Source organism: Microchirus variegatus, assembly GCF_963457635.1.
Source record: "Microchirus variegatus genome assembly, chromosome: 15".
Classification (NCBI taxonomy): domain Eukaryota; kingdom Metazoa; phylum Chordata; class Actinopteri; order Pleuronectiformes; family Soleidae; genus Microchirus; species Microchirus variegatus.
In genome coordinates, this window is record NC_139816.1 from 24,404,957 (window position 1) to 24,426,642 (window position 21,686).

The 21,686-nt window shown below is 41.3% G+C and overlaps 2 protein-coding genes across 2 annotated transcripts; one reads left to right on the forward strand and one right to left on the reverse strand.

Annotated features, from left to right (window-relative positions):
- Window positions 1–4,243: 4,243 nt before the first annotated feature.
- On the reverse strand, window positions 4,244–9,721 carry gcm2 (glial cells missing transcription factor 2; the record flags this gene model as incomplete). The annotated part of the gene is made up of 8 exons (XM_083901295.1): window positions 4,244–4,558; window positions 4,675–4,912; window positions 5,128–5,384; window positions 5,465–5,590; window positions 5,673–5,785; window positions 5,867–6,055; window positions 6,154–6,217; window positions 9,629–9,721. 8 exons carry the CDS (start codon window positions 9,719–9,721, stop codon window positions 4,244–4,246), a joined length of 1,395 nt encoding a protein of 464 aa, XP_083757421.1.
- Window positions 9,722–10,986: 1,265 nt separating this feature from the next.
- On the forward strand, window positions 10,987–20,064 carry sycp2l (synaptonemal complex protein 2-like; the record flags this gene model as incomplete). The annotated part of the gene is made up of 25 exons (XM_083901820.1): window positions 10,987–11,038; window positions 11,147–11,259; window positions 11,372–11,491; window positions 11,583–11,696; window positions 14,014–14,118; window positions 14,198–14,222; window positions 14,302–14,381; window positions 14,467–14,555; window positions 14,649–14,683; window positions 15,102–15,244; window positions 15,327–15,379; window positions 15,478–15,523; window positions 16,076–16,168; window positions 16,258–16,330; window positions 16,440–16,582; window positions 16,667–16,775; window positions 16,872–16,921; window positions 17,041–17,110; window positions 17,199–17,281; window positions 18,874–18,916; window positions 18,991–19,286; window positions 19,356–19,450; window positions 19,533–19,632; window positions 19,817–19,875; window positions 19,971–20,064. 25 exons carry the CDS (start codon window positions 10,987–10,989, stop codon window positions 20,062–20,064), a joined length of 2,283 nt encoding a protein of 760 aa, XP_083757946.1.
- Window positions 20,065–21,686: the final 1,622 nt, after the last annotated feature.

Here is a 21,686-nt window from a genome sequence, read left to right on the forward strand (position 1 = left end):
GCACTTTCCTTTCTTTTCCGCCTTCTTTGCTGCTGCATTTGTCATTGATCTTCATGAACGAAGCGCCAGAGAGGGCATTTTGTATATTAAAGCGGAACTAGACCGGAAGTTCCTATTATCGCTGTTTTTTTTGGTGTGTATCTGCGTCATTACCTTGTTTATGAAGCCTGACGGTTCGAAACAAACAGTTCAGCCATTGCTGAGAACGTTGTGTTTTATTGTAATCTCGGGGCTCAACGAGATCACTGAAAATCCCGTAAACGTTACGTAAGCAGCGGTTCTCCTGAACAACCGATCGTCCTGCTCCGGGCGGTAGTCCGGGCACATCCGGTTGCGTACATTGAACCGCAGAAGAAGAATAACGTCCGTTGTGGAGGTGTTTCACGAGCAACAGTGTCTTCTGACTCTGGGTCTGACTCCGGTTTAAAGTCATAAAGGGACTGCGGCGAGGAGTCGTGACGAAGCTATTTTTAAACATTGTTAAAACAATGTTTTGATAATGAGTAGCAATGCATCCACCGCTCCAGAGAGGGAGCTGCGCTTCTGAGAGCTGACGTGATAGATTACGTCACTTCCAGATACCTGGCCAATCACAACACAGGTGGGAAGGCTCTACGCTGGCTGGCCAATCACAACACACTCTGTCTTCTCGGGCGAGATTTATGGCTTAAAATAGCACGACTGACAAGCGCTTCGAAAAGGACAGATTTCAATCGGCTCGTTTACATCAACTAGGAGGATTTTGACCATAAAAACAACTTAATTATATGTAAGTAGACCCCCATAACTCACATATATGTGCAACAGGACCACTCTATGTGACCTTTAATTTGTGGGTGGAATAGGGGCGTGGTGTGTTACTCACACACTTCACTTCTGCCCAGTTTCACATTTGATGGGATGTACACTCTAAGAAATAAAAGGAAAGGGGTTTTAAAGGGTCCTCTGGATCAAAATGGTTCTTACTGGAACCATTAGTGTTACCAAGAACCCTTGAACCCTTTTCAGAAGCAAGGTAGAACCTCAGCCCTTGTAAAAGGACCCTTTTGGAACCCTTTTTTCTAAGAGTGTATAAAAGGTGTGCCGGATTTGGTGTACGCTCGGTTTTATAAATCTGAGAATTACTTTGCATACGCCATCTTTCAGTATGAAAGCATGAGGCCTCTGAACACTCACCTGTAAACTCACCTGAACACTCACTCTGAACTGGGCACTCACCCTGTCTGTCTCATTTACATCTGTCCCTTCTCCTGTGAGAGATATAATGTTGAGTGCTCATACATTATATTACTAGCTTCAGTGTTAGCTAGTTAGCATGTTCACTAGCATGTTCATTAGCATATTTGCTAGCATGTTCATAGTCCAAACCCATGTAACTTTTAAATCACTGCTTTGTTTCTAAGCGCCGTAACAAGCAAAAATTACGTGTGATATAAACCCACCAATTTCCCCCCATTTATTCTTCTTCGTTCAGAAAGCAGTTGGTGTGTTCAATGGGAGAAATTGGTCTGCTGTCCCCTGCACTTCGTGTAGTGCACTTCAGTTATTAAACTTGGTTTAAATAAAAGATTTTAATAATCTACGTCAACTCACCTGAATCTCACTGTTTTATTATTTTGCTTCTAAACTGTGCTGGTAATGATGGATCAGTGGTAGAGTAAATCCCAATTTATACTCCTGCGTAAATTGCTCTACGTAGGTTATGCAGAGCCGAACAACAGTCTTTCTCTCTCGGATGCCATTGCTCACTGTAGCTAAAAGCACAACAACCTTGCTTGGCGACCCCTACTGATCGGGCGGGAAATTGCAGTGCGTATCCGTCACCACGACGGAGAAGTATGAAGGCTCGAGGGGTCTCAGTGGTTACGCAGTCGGATAACGCATTACGCAGTCGGAGAAGTATACTGTGGCCTTAAGTCAGGTCCTTCCTCCAACAGTCTCCTGCAGAGAATGATGACACTTCTCAAACCAGGGGACAGTGTGTCCCCAGGACCAGGGCTGACACACACTGGACTAGTCGACATGCTGATGTGTTCTTGGGCAGAGACACTTAACCCCATGTTGTTCCTGACTGTGGCTGTGTCGGCAGTGTGTGAATGAGTGATAGAAAATGACAGAGGTGCTGTATGAATATGTGAGTGAATTTGTGAGTGAATGTGTGTGTGATTGTGTGAGTGAATGTGTGTGTGAATGTGAGTGAATGTGTGTGTGAATGTGAGTGAATGTGTGTGAATGAGTGAGAAAATGACAGACTGGCTGTATGAATGTGTGTGAATGTGTGTTTGAATGTGTGTTTGAATGTGTGTGAAGGTGTAAGTGAATGTCTGTGTGAATGCGTGTGAATGCAAATGACAGGTGTGCTGTATGAATGTGAGTGAAAATGTGAGTAAATGTGTGAGTGAATGTATGAGTGAATGTGTGAGTGAATAGTGTGAGCTTGAATGTGTGAGTGAAAGTGTGAGTGAATGTGTGTAAATGTGTGTGTGAATGGGTGTGAATGTGTGTGTGAATGTGTGAGTGAATGTGTGTGTGATTGTGTGAGTGAATGTGTGTGTGTGAATGTGAGTGAATGTGTGTGTGAATGTGTGAGTGAATGTGTGTGTGAATGTGTGTGAATGAGTGAGAAAATGACAGACTTGCTGTATGAATGTGTGTGAATGTGTGAGTGAATGTGTGTTTGAATGTGTGTGAAGGTGTGAGTGAATGTGTGAGTGAAAGTGTGTGAATGTGTAAGTGAATGTCTGTGTGAATGCGTGTGAATGCGTGATAGAAAATGACAGGCGTGCTGTATGAATGTGAGTGAAAATGTGAGCAAATGTGTGAGTGAATGTGTGTGAATGGGTTAATCCAGTCTATAAATGTGTTTTTTAATAAATACAGAGGATTCATTTGTTTTGTTTGCATAACCAGCAGGGGGCCTTGTGTCTCTGACATCAATGCAAGTGAATTCACCTTGTGATGCTTTCCATCAAAATAAAGGAAAGGTGGTTAGGAAAGGAGCTAGGACTGTTGGGATGTAGCCTCGGCCTGACCTGCAGCTGACCTCTCACCTGTCTCGAAACTGGGCTGTGTTGACACTTCCTGTCCACTGTGACTCAAGTGAGTCAAGCGCGTCAAGTGATGTTATTGAAAACGAGTGAGGACGAAAGGACGAGCGGAAAATGAAAGTGATTTTAATGGAAGGTATTGAAAGCGTGGAGAGGGAGGAGTCAGGGGGAGGCGCTGTGAGGGAGCGTTTCCAGGTTCACAGCGAGGACAGTGGTGCTTCCTGTCCTGACGTGTTCTTGTCAAAACAACATTTATTACTCACAGACCAGAACAGATGTGTCTCAGTCTGAGGTTCTGGACCTGAGAGGATGTCCCTCCACCAGGGGTCAGGGCTGATCAGTGATCAGATTACATAGACGACATGTGTTCACGACATCATCTCATCAGTTTATATTCTAGTTATAATTCAGATTAGATCCAGTTCCAGGTTCAGGTCCAGGTCCAGATTCTGATTTAGGTTCAGATTCAGGTTTAGATTCTGAATTAGGTTCAGACCCAGGTTTAGATTAAGATTCAGTTTCAGGTTTAGATTCAGATTCATGTTCATGTTTAGGTCTCTCTGAACATTAGAGTTAAAATAAAAGGGTTTTAGTTTCAGATCAGCTTCAGTCCCTAACTTCATATGACTATGTAAAACTGCCATGAACCTGGACCTGGAACCAAAACCACAACCCACCACCCACAGCAACACTGAGGACAGGAGCACATTCATTCATTCATTCATTCATTCATTCAATTATGTTTATTTGACAGATGTTGATTCAAGTGAATATCACAACATGTCATTAATTCTCAGTCCAGTCCAGTTTAGTCCAGTAAAGACTGGTTTTGTCCCATTCATGACCAGACCACATCAGTCCAGTTCATTCCAGTTCAGTCCGGTTCACTGAGCACACATTGGTCCAATAAATAAGCCAAACAACAGGAACACTCAGGTGAGAACATTATTGATCAGATCAATGAAACTGCGTTGAAACAGAATCCTGTCGATCTTTGAAACCACACAACACTGACATTAACGTGCTTTGTTTCTGCGGACACATGACAATGTGGACGGTCACGTGATAAACAGAAACATGACAAACTTTGTTCGATTTATTCCTGCAGGGGTTTGTCATGGTCCTGATGGTCACAGTCATAGTAGTACTTGGTCTCACAGAGTACTCTTTGTACTCTCAGTGGGTAGGGTGCTGCATCAGTAGTCGTCATAGCGATATGTGTTGGGGTAGGCGTAGCGGTAGTCGTAGCCGTCGGCTCGCTCTGTCTTGGTCTGCAGAGGTTCTGGTGGAAACGACAGAGACTTGATGACTCCTCCTGACTCCTCGGTCACCTTCACCTCGGTGGAGTACATGGAGGACGCAGAGTCATCCAGCAGCGAGGGGCACCCGGGAAGACCGGGCGGTTTAGACGGAGTACATGACTGGTACGATGGCAGACCGGCTGGAGGTTTGGGACACGACTGGTATGCAGGAAGTGCCGCTGGAGGCTTCGGGCAGGGCTGGTAGGACACCTGAGGAGGATCAGGACTATTGTTAATACGGTTTCAGGTCAGAAGGTGTCCAGCTCTCTCAGGCTGGAACCCAGACTCATTTGCTCACAGACGGGCTCTGAACAATCCCAGCTCACCTTGGTTGTTGTGGTGATGATGGTCTGCAGCGCTGCAGGTGACCCCGGGGTGTTACCTGTGTAACGGCAGGGATAGTCAGTGCTGTAGTAGTGGTGGTTGTCTCCATAGGGGGCGGAGCCCTTCAACAGCTCCTTCCAGCCTGGAGGAGGTTTGGTCTGAGTGTCGAAGGAGGAGGAAGAGGAGAGAGGAACCGAAGATGAAGATGAGGAGGAGGACGAACCCATGACCGGAGCCATCCTGCACATGAAGCAGCATCAGATTCAGGTTTGGTTTACACTGGTTTACACTTGTTTACACTGGTTTACACTGTCACAGTCTAAGACCTATACTGGTTCAGAACCTGGTTTGGATCTGTTTACACAGTGAGTAGATGCAGTATATTAAACATGTTAATGATCTGGTTTAAGCCAGATCTAAACACAACCTCTTCTGGATTGGTTCACCATGCTGACCTGGAGTCACAGAGGTCAGAGGTCATAGGATATGAAGGTGAGGTCAGGTATCCCTGGAACTCGTAGCCAGGACGGCCCATGTAGAGCCTGGGATTGGCTGGTTTCTGCAGGGTGGGTGAATTCTCCCCCAGGGCATTGTGGGGGTTGTAGTAGGGCTCTGGACTCTGGAAAGCTGTGTAATGCTGCGGGAAGTTTGGTTCAATGAAGGAGATTCTGTCAGGTGGTTCCACGCAGGACAGGAGGGAAGGGCCCAGAGCCTGAGTGTGTAAACAAATAAACAGTTAACAAACAACAACATGATAGACACACAACTGTTCTTTGTTGTTGTTGAATTGACCTGGGATTCAATGAGTCGCCTTTTCGGTGTGAACGGAGGTGAACTGACTCGTCTCTTCACTGAACTTCTTCTGGCTTCAGTCTCTGACTTTGACTCTGGTCTGGGATGATCGTGGATCCCTTTAGCCTGGAAGACAACAACAACAACAATTAGCAACATTGACCCTGAGAACCTGGTTAACCCCACTGTGACCCTCTTGACCTCTGACCTGGAAGAAAATGGCCTTTCCGTCCACCCTCCAAAAGTTGGTGACCGGGTAACCACTGTGACCGCGACAAGGCAGCAGCTCCAGAGAGGCGTTACAGCTTGGACACAGCTTCTCTGAAACACACAGAGTCTGATCAGGACTCACCACCAGGGGGAGCTCACCTGATTCTGTTCTGGTTTGACTTGTTGTCTTACTCTGCTGCTTCTGCCTGGCCTTGTCACAGATGGCGGGGCGTAGCTGAAGTCTGGAGCCGTCGGGCAGCGTGCAGCCGCGAGAACACACCACCACGCCCAGACACGACTTCTTCAGGATCTGACAGTTATGGTTGTTGGTGTTTCTCATCGCCCAGCCAGACAGGTGGCGCTGTGCGTTTTTATCTTCAGCTGCAAAAAACACTGTGTTAGCTACAAGTGTTAGCTACAAGTGTTAGCGTAAATATTTTTGTGACAGTTTTATTTTTTTGATGATAAAAGCTTCTCACAGCTGTAAATGTAACGAACGTAACCGTCTGTCCACTCCTGAAATGAGTCAAACTGCTTCAGGTCCTGAGAGACAGACAGAGACAGAGAGACAGACAGAGACAGAGAGACAGACAGAGACACAGAGACAGACAGAGACAGAAACAGAGATAATAAAATCACATTTATATTTGACAGACTGAGTCTGACATTATTAATGACATTAATATAATAATATAATTAATCAATGACAGGTTGATGATGACAGATGTTCCTGCTCTGTCCACCTGAAGGAGAATACTAAGGGTGAATTCCAATTCCTTGCTTAACCCTCAATCTTAACCAATCTCAAAAATGCGTGCTCCCTCTAGTGCAAGTGCTGTCCCGATTTAAGGGCTATATCGCCCTCAATATTGAGATATTCGAGACCACCCTTGGGAGCAAGGGCTACCCAGAATGCATTGCGTGTTTTCACATAAGAAAGATGGCGTCGAAAGCAGCGAAGCGAGTGTGATACAAATTAAGTATTTTCTTTGTTAATAGAGATATAAAAATGATGAAAACCATTGTATTATCTTAGTTTAGGCCCATATTATGGATTACTAACGTCATTGTTGCGTAACATTTATTTTTATTTTACGATCTTTTGTCAATAGCCGGCCGGTGCGCACACGCGATCGTTTGCTGTCGTTTACCCTTCAATAAGCCGTGGTGTGTGGTAACTGTCAGCTGAATATGTCCGTGGTTGTGGTATTTGTATCATCTTATAACTAACTGACAACCTAATAACTTGACTGAAATAAAATAATAAATAAATAATCGTTACGTAAATGTGTTGTTCTTCTTCTTCTTATTTGGAGTTGACAGACTGGACGCAGCTTTCGCGTTATTCTGCCTCCCGCAGTCTGAAGACGTATCTGCATTTAAGGGGTGTCCCATTTCTAAGTGACAAAATAACCCTCAACACTTGGTTTTGAGGGCCAGTTAAGATAAGGGTTGAGCTTGAGGGTTAAGATAGGAATTGGAATTGGCCCTTAGTCTACTGCCTAACAACATGTGTCCATACTGAACTGAATCAAAGAGCTTTTGTTCATTCCTCACCTTTTTCATATTCATGTTGCAGAAAAACTGGAAACAAATGGAGTTAATTTCATCGAACGTTATTAAATACAAACAGTTCTCGAGGTGGATTTGATTTTATATAATGTGCCTGTAAATTTAATCTGGATTACTTGATACGTTTGAATTGCGTTCATGTGTAACTGTTGTAAATGATGTTTGTCTCCCTTGAAAAAGAGGTTCTGAATCTCAGTGGGATTCCTGGTTAAATAAATGTTAACGAAAAAAAAGAGGCCAGAGGTCAGAGGTTACTGTCAGAGGTCAGTGGTTACTGTCAGAGGTCAGAGGTTACTGTCCCATAGTCTTTTTTTTTTTTTTTTTTTTTTAAGACATGAGGTCATTGCTCCTGTGACGCAGAAGCATCGAGACTGTGGAACGTTACACACACACACACACACACACACACATGCACACTTTTTCATGTATTTTACTGTGAAAAATGCTACATTAATAAAATTATAATACTTATAATTATTAATTAGAATTATAATTATACCATTATTATTATTAATACTAATAATACTACTAATAATAATAATGATCATGATAAATGAATAGGCCACACGGTTTGTGTAGTGATTAGCGCTCTTGTCTTTGCAGCAAGAAGACCCAGGTTCGTGCATGCCCAGGTTGGAACAAGGGCCTTTCTGCATGTTCTCCCCGTGTGAGAGAGTTCTCTCTGGGTTCTCTGGCTTACTCCCACAGTCCAAAAACATGCAGATTTGGGGATTAGGTAAATTGGTCACTCTTAATTGACTGTAACGGTGTGAGTGAATGGTTGTTTTTCTCTATGTGCGGCCCTGCGATGGACCGGCAAACTGTCCAGGTTGTACCCCGGCTATCAGCGTATGTCAGCTGAGATAGGCACCCCCACTCATTATTGTCATTAGAAAATTATAATATTATTATTGTTATAATATTATTATTGTATCAGATTCTGTTCATTTTTTTAGACAATTGTGAAAAATGTGATGGTAAAACCTATGTTATTTGTCAAAAAAATGTGAAACGTTGTTTATTATTATTGTTATTATTATTATTCTTATTATTAATAAGAATAATAATAATGATAATAACAATAATCAGAGATATTGATCAGTGACAGAGAGCTCACTCTGTGTTTTGGTTTCAGTGGAAACAAAAATATAAAAACCAGTTTTTACTGTTTGAGCAACAACAAAGAAGAAGAGCCGAGTCAGCTTACACGCACTTCACTGCTCTTTCTCTCTCACACACACACAAATTGTTTAAATTTATTTCAATATTGTCATATTTTAATAGTTTCTATAATTATAATAATCTACACACCGTTTAAATTCAATTATATATATATATTATTTATATTTTTAAAACAGATAATAAAAAATTCAATGATAATAAAACATTTTATGTCTGTTTTTACAGAAATAAAAAAAGAGATGAAATTATAAAGAAACACACTATTATTGTTATCATTATTATTATTATTATTATTATTGTTGTTGACATAAATAAGGATAATTAATAATAAACGTGAAGAGGTAAATAAACAGACATGTAATTATTAATTATAGCTTTATTTAATTTCATTTGGTTATTTTATATTTTTTTAAATATGTTGTTGTTTATTTATGTTTTAGTTTAAACAACAATATTTAATTGATCTTGATTTCAATTTCATTTAACTTCAATAATAATCATTGCAAAAATTATGTTATTGTTTCCTGAAACTTTTAAATGATGGATAATAATACTAAGACATAACAATCTGTTCATTTCAATTCTTTTCTTTCACCTCACCATGTTTTTATTGTTGTTTATGTTTTTATTGTTTTATTGTTGTCTCATCACTTATCTTTACTGATATAGTTTTTCTGCGGTATTATTGTAGTTTTATTATACTTTTACTGTGGTTTTATTGTAGTTTTACTGCGGTTTTATTGTAATCTTACTGCGGGTTTTACTGTGGTTTTACTGCGGTTTTATTGTAGTTTTAATGCGGTTTTATTGTAATCTTACTGCGGGTTTTACTGTGGTTTTACTGCGGTTTTATTGTAGTTTGACTGAGGTTTTATAGTAGTTTTATTTAGTTTTATTGTAGTTTGACTGAGGTTTTATAGTAGTTTTATTTAGTTTTATTCCACTTTTACTGCGGTTTTACTGCAGTTTTATTGTAATTTTATTTTATTTTTACTGGGGTTTAATTGTAGTTTAACTGCGGTTTTATTGTAGTTTTACTGCGGTTTTATTGTAGTTTTACTGGGGTTTTATTGTAGTTTTACTGCGGTTTAATTGTAGTTTTACTGCGGTTTAATTGTTTTCGTGTTATTGACATGTCTCCTCTGTCCACTTGTCTCCGCGGTGTCTCTGGGACGTTGGAGATGATCGATGATCACTGACCTGCGGTAGTTTGGGGTCGTTGATGTCCCACGTTAACTTCATCCCGACCGAACAAACACAGTCCGCCTCGTCCCGCTCCTCCGCCCGGGACATCCTCTGATCTCGCTCCCGATCCCGCTCCGGGGCTTAGTCCCGGTCCCGGTCCAACTCCTTGTGTTGGCCCTGTTCCTGGCCCTAACCCTGGTCTTGTTAAGTCCTCTTCTGATCCGAATCCTTCAGGTCTTCATTTTTAAATTTGAGACAGAAAAAAAGGTTTAGACCAGAATCCGGATCAAAATTCAGATCAGACCTGAACTCGGACTAAAACAGTGATAAAGTTATTTAAATGTAACTTTATTTAAATTAAAGTTTAACACACACTCGACAGAGACAGAGACACTCCGAGACAGAGAGAGAGAGAGAAAGAGAGAGTGAGTGAGTGAACGGGTGCAGCTGAACTGAGTCTCAGGTGTGTGTGTGTGTTTGTGTGTGTGTGTGTGTGTGTGTGTGTGTGTGTGTGAGTGAGAGAGAGAGAGCGAGCGAGAGAGAGCGAGTGTGTGTGTGTGTGTGTGTGTGTGTGTGTGTGTGTGTAAACAGTTTAATGTTTCTCCCAAAACAAACAAACTCATTAGTCATCAATTAAAGGACATGACGACCTGTCTTTGTCCACCTGTCTGTCTTCATGTCTGTCCACCTTACTGTTTGACATTTTCATTACATTTTATAATATGATAATATTATAATTCTGATCACTGTAATAATCATAATATTTATTATAATCAAAATAATTATTATTATAATTCTGATTAGAATATAATAATTGATGTTTGTTATTGTTTGTTTGTTTGTTTGTTGTTGTTGTTGTTTGGGTTAGGTTCCTCCGCAGTGTCGGCGCTAGTTTGTGTCTCGCGCAGCTGCGCGGCCTCGACACAGTGATGAGTTAATTGTCGGCAGCTGTGCGCTCTCGCACACACACATACACACATACAAACAGAGGCAGGCACGTGGACAGCGGCAGAGCAGAAGAAAACGATGGTAGATAAACATTTGAATAAAAATGTACATGTTTATTTGTAAACACGGGACTGCAGCGGTGAACTTTGATGCTGTTCTTTTTTATCCACGTCTTTACTCACAGCGTGGGCTGCAGCGCCCTCTGCTGACGTCACAGTGGGATTTCACTGTGTTAGTTACAAAAAACGAACTATCTGTCTGTGTGAACAAAAAGTTGGGGAATTCTCTGTGGGACTTGAACGTTGAGGAGAACATTGTCTTTGTCCCATATAACAGAGGACATGTGACTGTTCCTTGTCCATCAGTGTCTCTGTATTCTCTGAGGACCACCTGACTTGCAGTCTGTTAACCTGCACAAAGGACACATGAAAGCTTCTGTCCAGACCGACTGTCCATGGACGGTCCACCTGTCCTCTGGTGAGGATGTCCACTCACCACGAGGGTCACTGACCTGCAGTGGACCTGCTCGGCATTCTAGTGGTCAATGCCTTCATGTCTGTGCTGAACCCTTCTGTGTCGCTGTAGAGACAGTCAACATCATCATCATCATCAGTCGCTGCTTTGCAGAATGTCCTCGTCTTGTCCCTGTCATTACACTGTTGCACGCTCCGTTCAGGAAGACAGGAGAGTTATTCTCTGTGCACACATTTAAAATCTACAGCAGGAGGAACACAGTAGAATACAGTAGAGGGCAGTAGAGGATATAAAAAAAGTAACTAAAGTGACTTTAAAATCTGTGTGTGTGTGTAGTTCCAGGTCCAGGTCCAAGACTGTCTTGTCCTCCGAGACTCAAAGGGTCTTGTTTCCGTTCTTCGAGATGAAGGTTTGACCAGAGTCACTGTCATCACACTGGACCAGTGTGTTACCAAGGTAACAGCAGGGTGGGTCTGGCTTCGGCAGTATATATATATTTTTTTTACAGGCTCTGAGTGGGCGTGGCTTCAGCTGTGTTTATTGACAGGCTCTGAGTGGGCGTGGCTTCAGCAGCGTCCTCGTCGTATTAAAGTCTTTACAGATTTTGGCTGAAAACAATGACGAGCTGCAGACTCTCGTTAACAATGGACTGATCACAAAGGTAATCTGATTATAATTTGATTATCTGTAATCTGGTACATATAAATGTATATATGTATACATTATGTATGTGTATATATGTATATACATATATGTACATATACGTACATGTACATATATATAACAATGTATGTATGTATATATGTGTGTATATATATATGTATGTATGTATGTATGTATGTCTATATATATATATATATATATATATATATATGTTTATATGTATATATGTATGTATGTATGTGTGTGTGTGTATATATATATATATGTGTGTGTATATATATATATATATATATATATATATATATATATATATATATATATATATATACACATATATATATGTGTGTGTATAAGGGTCAATGACATAACATGCTTATTTTTGTGTCCAAGTCCATTATCTAAAAAACCCAAAATTTAATCTTTTCATGAAATCTATCACTTTATTCTATAAAACCTATTAATTTCCATGCATTTTTCAGTAATTTCAAATTATTATATTATTTTTGTAACTTCTCAAACCCTAAGATATCAGGTGATGCAGCTCTCCGAGCAAGTGAGCAGACTAAGAAAACTATTAAAAATGTTATTTTAATAATGATAAACTCAAAATAAAATACTCAGGCATAACTTTATGTTTGAAGTCTTTTGAATAATGTTTTTTCCCTAATATCAATAGTTTTAAAGCTGCTAAAATAACTGCAAAACTTTTGTCCAGAAATGTACATTTCCTAAATATCAGGGTGGTACAACCATAAACATTGGACTTTATTTTGAAGTCGAGAGACAATAATAAGAAAATAATGCTTGCAATCAAACAGAAGCCGTTTAATTTGAGTTTGGTTGCAATTGTCAGGTGGCACAACTGTCAATCAGGTGGCACAACTGCAAGGAATGTCACTATATAATGCTATTCAAGGCTCTAAGGTTATCCATGACACTTCTAGAATGTTTATTAGTTTTGAATGGAAAGATATTACACACAATCATTTTGCATGATAATTTGTACATTTTAGATGCCACTATCACTATCAAAATTAGCATGACACAGATTAAGTATTAACAATGATCCAGCTGACAACTGTGCTTTGATTACGAACTACACACGCTCCATGGACTTAGTCATAACATCTAGCACATATAGTTTAACCTGCTGGAAAGTTCTACAACAGTTATTATTATTATTACAGAGTTTCCCCCAGTGCATTATAAGCCTGGTGGGCCGCCAGGGTTTACTTGCTAAAATGCTGGAACGTCTCTTTGCGCTAAAGCGAAACTTGGCTGCATACGGAGCAGATTATGAACTCCCTGCGACATTGACTTCACACCAGAGAACATTCTCTCTCTTTGAGCAGTTAACTATAGAGATCAGCTCATCTGATGCATCTGTTATTCCCTTAATTGCAGCACTAAAGTGTCTTCTACACAAAGATTGAGAACATGGAGTGAAAACAATGAAAAGTGAGCTCTGCTCTTTAAGAGTCTGTCACCACGTTTTATTAACATCTACCCAGATCCCGACTGTACTCGATCCTCATCATAAAGATGTTATGTTATGTGAATTGTTTTTGATGGGTTAGGTTTAACTGATGTCTAAAACACATGTTACTATTTGAAATGAAAATACATTTTTTTCAGCATATTTCATGTCATAACTAATGTGATCAGGTGGTGCAACCAATATTTGTCAAGTGGTGCAACCAATTTAAACAAATAAATGATACGTCAAAGTGACCAAATGGTTTATAAATGTAATGAGTGTAGTTATTATACTGAATATATGAATTTGTGTATTTGTATATACGTGTATATACGTGTATATACGTATATACGTTTATATACGTGTGTATACGTGTATATACGTATATACGTTTGTATACGTGTGTATACGTATATACGTTTGTATACGTGTGTATACGTATATACGTTTGTATACGTATATACGTTTGTATACGTATATACGTTTGTATACGTGTGTATACGTTTATATACGTGTGTATACGTGTATATACGTATATACGTGTGTATACGTGTGTATACGTGTGTATACGTGTGTATACGTGTGTATAGGTGTATATACACGTATACACATATACATATATACATGTATATGTATGTACATGTACATGTACATACATGTACATATATATACACATATAAACACGTACACGTGTATATATACATATGTGCGTGTATATGAGTGCGTGTGTACGTGTATATGTGTGCGTGTGTATACGTGTATCTGATCTGTTTACCTGTAGTCCGTTTAGTCTGTAATCTGTTTTACCTGTAATTGTTTACTGTGTTTACCTGTTTAGGTGTTGCTATGGTTTAAAATCATCCATGACCTACTGACATCTGACCCTCATAGAAACTCGGCCTCCCTGCATAGACTGACTGAGGAATTTTATGACTACTTCCTGGTGAGGAGCATGCTGGGAAAACCCAGTGTGATGTCATGGATTAATTTTAAATGTATTTCTGTCTGTGTATGTCTTTCAGGTTCTGTCGCACACATCTCTCTCAGGTTTGTTAAAAAAATAAAATAAAAAATAAGTCTGAATTTTTCTCCTCAGGTTTATTTCACCTCTCTCTCTGTCTCTCAGTGTCTCAGGTGTCTGTGGTTCTTGTCCAGTTGGTCCAGTCCACTTTAGAACCACATATCCACTTTACTGACAGACTGGAGGTAACCATGGAAACCACATCAGCTTGTTATTTTGGGATTTTTGTGTTGGTCTCTGACATGTTGTTGTTGTTGTTGTTGATTTCAGGCTATTAGAACTTTTAACAGAATCCTGGATTCCGTGACTCGAGACCAGAGGAAACTGATCCAGAACCACCAGAACCAGAACCTCATCCAGTAATACCTGTCTTTCTCTGACACACCCGTCTGTCTCTCTCTGACCTGTCTTTCTCTCTCTCTGACCTGTCTGTCTGTCTGTCTGTCTGTCAGGAATCAGCTAGCTGCAGCAGTTCTCTCAGTTGGAGGTGAGTTTTCATAAACCAGTAAAGACAGTGAGACGTTCAGAGATTCTGTCTCCTTTGTCTCCTTCTGTCCACATTATGTTTACGTTCACATGAATAAACTATTGGGTCAGAAGTTCTTCCTCCCACAAACACTGAAGATACTCTTTCAAAAATAAACACATTTATCCACAGACAGAGATAATTCTGTTTTTTATGAATGATATTTGTAATCGTAATATATGTGATCGTAAATAGTTAGTTTATTCTTAATAAACAGAAATAATCCTTATAAAATAACAGAGTGAAAATCATCATTAATGATTAACATAATAATCATAATGTTCTATTGAAGCCAAGCTGAAACATTAACTCTTGGTGTTACAAGGAGTCGCCCCTAGTGGATAACTGCTGTTTCTGTATGTAACCTGTCGTTGCTTAGACTACGAGCTTCAGGTCAGCCTAACTGAAGCTCTGTGTCGTCTGACGCCCAGGAAACAGCGCCGCCTACAGGCCAATCACTGGTTCAGAAGCAGTGACATCAGCGGCGCCTTCTGTAACATCAGAGACATAGACTTTGAGGTGGTGAGGGACTCACCTGTCTGTCTGTACGTCTGTCTGTCGGCTCACCTGTCTGTCTGACTGCTCACCTGTCTCCCTCTGTTAGGACTGCAGATGTTTCCTGAACATTTTGAACAGTTCCCATGGTGACCAGAGAAGGTGAGTGTAAACGGTTGCCATGGTGACCAGAGGAGATGAGTGTAAACAGAAGTGAAGTGTCATTTTTGTCATTCTCAGTTTTCTCTTCTTTTTGTCAGAGTGATTTCTTTCCCGTGTGTCCGAGTTTTTCTGGACTCTACACAGGTAAAACCTTCCCCTTCACACATGCCACTACGTCACGTTTGTTTTGCGTTGTGTGTGTTTACGTCGCAACCCGTCACCATAACAGAAAGCGTAATGCGAGGTAGAGACCTGAAATCTCCGTAATAGCTGGGAAACGGAAGATAATCCGTTCACCAAACGCATGCGCACTCGCCTCACTTGCACTTCAGATTTTTCTTCACTGAAGCGTACGTGTCATTGGATTTTCGTAGGATAATGCACGTAAAACTGGATACATACTTATTCGTACGTTTTCATACGAACCCTTCATGAGATTATGTTGGTTCATGTCACGTGTCTATGGTGCGTGTGTTTGTCGCGTTCACGTCACGTGTGTTTACGTTTCCATGTTCACGTGTTACCGCATTCACATCATGTGTGTTTACGTCGAGTGTCTACGTTGCGTTCAAGTCACATTTGTTTACGCCACTTGTGTTTATGTTAGCATGTTCATGTTGTGTTTTACGCTGCGTGTGTTTACTTCACGTCATGTGTGTTTACGTCACGTTCACATAACTTAAATAATATTTGCAGCTGTTTCAACCTAAAGACGACAAACTGGACAAGTTCTGGATCGACTTTAACGTCGGCTCAGGATGTGTGAGCTTCTATGTCAACGATCCCAAAGTAACAAGCACTAATACACACACTCCCTGTAACACACATACTGTAACACACTCTGTAACACACACACTGCACTGTGTTGTTGTTGTCAGGGTTACCTGTGGGACACTGTTCACGTGCCCAGAGAGGACGTGAGTTGCTACAGTTTACAGGTCAAACACAAAGGTCAGTCTGTCTTTTTGTCTGTTATCATGGAAACATGTGATTCAGTTACTGTGTGGTTCAGAATTGTGTGTGTGTGTGTGTGTGCGTGCGTGCGTGCGCGTGTTCCCAGAAACCACTGTGGCTGAGATGGTCCTCAGCGTCCAGCTGAAGAATCCCATCATGCACCACAGCAGCAGAGGTCAGAAGGTGGAGCTGATTTTCAGCTGTGATTATCAGAGAGACCTGCAGGAGGCAGCAGAGAGGGTCTTTATGGTACCTGTCTCTCTTTGTCTCCCAGTCTGTCTGACTGTAAACAGAGAGACAGAAGGACAAACGGTAACATGTTTTTCTAGTCAGAGTGGGAGGAGCTCCCCTTGTATTAAAGAGTCAGGAAGTACAGTACAGGCTCCACCCGCTGTACACACCTATAGCAGAAAGAACCCACAGAAGAAGCGTCAACTGAAAAGTGAGTCACAACAGCTCCATCTGCTGGAGGCAGCATTTTTTTTTTTTTAAATTTCAACTACAGTTTTATTAAGTCGTTTATTTGTTTGTTGTCTAGTTCTTCCTCTGTCGTCTCCCAGCAGCGAGGACGACTACTCTGTGTCAAAGGTGGACAACACAAACAATAACACATGACAAACACTTACAAAACAACACAAGTGACACAAACCACAGTAACCACAAACAATAACAACGTGAGGAATAATATGCTTTTTTCTGTTTTTCAGACTCTAAGTAAAAGCAGAGCAGAGATTCTGTTTGATCAGATCAGACACTCAACGCCCAACTACAACACAGGTCAGACCCTGAATGCACCGCCCATCAAACGCACCTTGAGTCAAACGGCCATGTTTCTCTGATTTGTTGTTTTGAATGTGGGTGTCAGGTGTTCCTGTTGGGGCGGAGCCAGTGGTGTCACAGGAACACACAGAGGAGGTTGGAGGAGGAGGAGCTTCAGCTGTACAGCAGGTACATGTCTCTCTTGCTGTCTCATTTCAGGGTCTGTGTCCTGTGAAGTGTGCAGCCAAGAGAGGACATGTGATGTGTCTCACATGGACATGGTGTCTCCTTAAATGTCATTAACCTGGAATATGATTTTAATTTGAACAGAAATAAAACTTTATTTCTACAACAATAGTTTAACAACAATATGATCATTGTTGATTATTCACAGCAGAAATATTAGAACAAACACAGGTTTGACCAGATCAGAGGTCAAATAAACCCGCTGAAGCTTCTTCTCTCTAATCATTCAATAATATGAAGAATCTGCTGAAAAGACTTCAAAATGATCATGATTCAGCCATGATTTTAGTGTTAAAGTTTTACAAAAAAAAACCCATCTGCTGCTGCTCGCAAAGACTTCTGGGATGTCCTCACTGTCAAGAAATGTCTCCTTCAAAAAGGGACAAATGTTGGCCGCATGAGTAGGAGTCCACGATTACTGCCAGTTAGGACACGCCTACAACTTCACAGGATCTAGACTTCACAGGATCCACACTTCACAGGATCCAGACCTTGGAATGAGACATGGGCCGTTTCTCAATACCCAAGTATGCCAGTATACTTGCTTACTTGGAAAGTACATACTTGAGAAGTACGACTGAAGTACATACTTGCCAAGTACGGGAGTACACGAGCACGATTCTTCAATTGGAACAGCAGCGTACTTCCTTGTTCTACTGTTTGAATAGCGGGTGGCGCGAAGCACTTTTAAGCCTCATTACCGCCACCTACAGTGTTGATGAATAATCGTATAAAATACTTTTAATAAATACATATATTGTTGTTATTTTCACATTTTAAATATTTTATACACTATAAAATATTTTCCATTATATGTGAATACATATACAATGACAGTGCGACTTTAATATAAATCTAAAATTCAAAGTTACAATAAATTAAACATTAATATTATACAAACGTTCACACTGTCAGGTCAAAACGTTTGCATTAAAAACAAAACATGTCAACAACAGATCTATCGATCACACCAAGTATGTAATGACGGAGCCGTCTGAGCCAGCGGATCATTTCATCAGGACAGGCCGAAGTGACGCTGCTCTGTGCTGGGCACTGTGAGCACCGAGCGTCCGCCGAGGCGGAGCTGATAACCTCCGACAGCGCCGCTGTCCTACTATAAATACGTCATATCTTATTACACAAACCACATGTTTGGATTCTAAATGACTAATTTCTCGCCTAAGATGATTTCAAAACTGCGTTCCGGGACACAGAAAAATATTTATTTCAGGTTTATATTTGTTTTTTATCCTGCTGTGTTCCGCCGAAATGCATTCTGGGATATATGGCTTTCCCAAGTACGCTCAAGTCACCACCCGATGCATACTTGGTAAAATGGGCGGAGCGAGAACACTTCCGGGTATGAGAACCGTACTCGCTGCTCGCTTTCTTGAGAAATGGAACTGAACTTGGACTGAGGCTGATGACGTTTTCACAAGTACGGGAGTACGCAAGTACGGACAAGTACACACAAGTATGGATATTGAGAAACGGCCCATAGTTCCTGATTCTCAGCTGGTTCTCGTCTTTTACAGGAAGTGGTCAGCGGTGACAGGAAGAGAGCTGCCGCTGACTCAGGTGTGACATCATTACTCACTGTGGTCAAAGGAGGCGGAGCTTTCTCAGTTTATCTGTCATGTTGTTTTGTGAAGGTTACCTGTCAGACCACACAGAGGTCAGCCCAGCCCACAGGAAGAGGGTGAAGCGACAGGCAGAGAGGGAGGGGTCTGTGCACTTCCTGAACGTTGATGATTCTCGATCTGATGTTCATCTGGTAAAGTCACCTGAGGGGATGAGGCCACTAACAGAAGAGGAGGAGTCATTTGGGGAAGGAGTTGGGGCGAAGGGGTCAGAGAACCCACTGGGAGTGGGGCCAGAGTCAGACCTGACATCAGGTATCGCCACTGCGTGTAAAAGCTTCAAAGCAGAACTGGAGCAAAACATGACGGTGAGTCATCAAAGGGATTGATGGTTGATGATTATTGATTATTAATTCTGATGATCGATCATGTGTTAGAGCTGCTGGAAGAAAGTGGAACAAAACATTCATCTGTCGCTTAACGAGTGTCAACAACAGGTGGCGTCATTGCTCACAGCTGTCCATCAACACAGGTACCGCCCACATCCACACACCTGTCCATCAACATAGGTACCGCCCAAAAACGCATAGCTGTGTGTGTGTGTGTGTCTGTAGGTTGTCGCTGCTGCAGAACTTTGAAAAAATCGTCACTGATGAACTGAAACAACTGGAGGAAAATTCAACACAACTGAACAACCTGAACACACAGATACAGGTACACACACACCTCTGACACACACACACATAAACCTGATGCTCACACACACACACACACATAAAGTGGTTGAAGAAAAAAAGGTCTGGCTCAGACCCGACTCAAACCGGATGTAGAAGTGGTCCCGACTCAGACCTGACATAGACCTGATATTGAAGTGGTCCTGACCCTCTTTGTGTCTCAGGGTTTCTTTCAGACTCAGATGCAACGTCTCGGATCCTTCTGTAATGATCAGCTGATCAGGTGAGTCTTTATGTCAACACAGGTGAGTCTTTATGTCAACACCTGAATCCAGATTCTGCCAGAATCCAGTTCAAACTGGTTTAAACCTGTTTCAGGCTGAAACGTCTGGAGAGCAGAGACTCTGAAGATCAATCAGAGACTCTGTCCAATCAGGACCAGACTGAAAACATGGACCAGTCCACAAAGTGATTGATGAAGTAATGATAATGATGAATAAACACATGCAAAGCACTTTGATCTGGTTTGTCCACACTGACAGTCACTGAGAACAGAGGACAGAAAGGACAGAGACACTGAGGACGAGTCAGGACAGAGACACCTGTCAATGTTGACTGAACACTGAGTAGACAGACATGATCAGTAAAGACTGAAACTCACTAATCACAAAGTCCTCGGTGTAACCTCGGTGTCAGTCCTCCTCAGACTCTGGCCCTTTCTCAATACCCAAATATGCAAGTACGTACTTGAGAAGTATGACTGCAGTATATAACTCTACAAGTACAGGAGTCCACAAGTACGATCTCTTCAACTGGAAGAGCGGCGTACTTCCTTGTTTTACTGTTTGAATGGCCAGTGGGGGCAAGTGCTTAAGCCCCATTACCGCCACCTACTGTGTTGATAAATTAACTTATAAAATACTTAAAATGTGTATATTGATATAATATAAAAAATACAAACCACATGTTTGGATTCTAAATGACTAATTTCTCGCCTCTGATGATTTTAAAATTGCGTTCCGGGACACAGAAAATTGTTTATTTCAGGTTTATATACGTTTTCTCTGCTTCTGTGTTCCGCCAAAATGCATTCTGGGATACATGGCTTTCCCAAGTACGCTCGTCACCACCTCATGCATACTTGGTAAAACGGACGGAGTGAGAACACTTCTGGGTATGAGAACACTGCTCGCGTACTTGAGAATTGGAACAGAACTTGGACTGAGGCTGATGATGTTTTCACAAGTATGGATATTGAGGAACGGCCATTGTCGCAGTCCTCAGATCTGTTTCTAATAAAACTTTTCAACTGAACTCGTCTCTGACTCCAGAATATCTGACCTCGTTCTCAGTCTCCGCTAGACTCGATTCAGTTGGGGGTTGCACCATTTAGTCTGGCCCCAGTTTGCGTTCACGTTTTAGTGAAACAAACCTTTTAATGACGTGTTCCCCTCCTTGCCCTCCTGCATCAAGAAATACTGAAGGAGAAGACGAGCCAACAACGAAGAAGAAACATGTCTCATCTGTTGGTTAATGCAGGACTACCTCGGTTTCCTTTGTGTAAGTCACACTTTCCTTATGTCCCTATTTCACAGTACAACATAATGAACTCTAATACAGTGCATGATATACAGTCAAGTCCACGAATATTGGGACATTGACACAATTCTCTTCTTTTTGGCTCTATACACCATTACAAAGGATTTGAAATGCAGGTAAAGGGTGAATTCCAATTCCCATTTCTAAGTGACAAAATAACCCTCAACACTTGGTTTTGAGGCCAGTTAAGATAAGGGTTGAGCTTGAGGGTTAAGATAGGAATTGGAATTGGCCCAAAAGCTCTGGAGTTGATTCCAGGAGTGACATTTGCATTTGGAATCTGTTGCTGTAAATTCTCAATATGAGAGCCAAGGAGCATCTCATCTCAGTGTCTCGCTCAGTCCTCATGCGCATCGCTCCTATCCACCTCTCAGTCCACTCACTCAGGCCCATTCCACTTCAGTTGGTCTGCAGTCAAACCTCGAGAGGCGTGATCCGCAGGGTTGTCTTCGGAATACTTAACTTGACTCTTTCAATGCGGTTGGCGACAAAGAC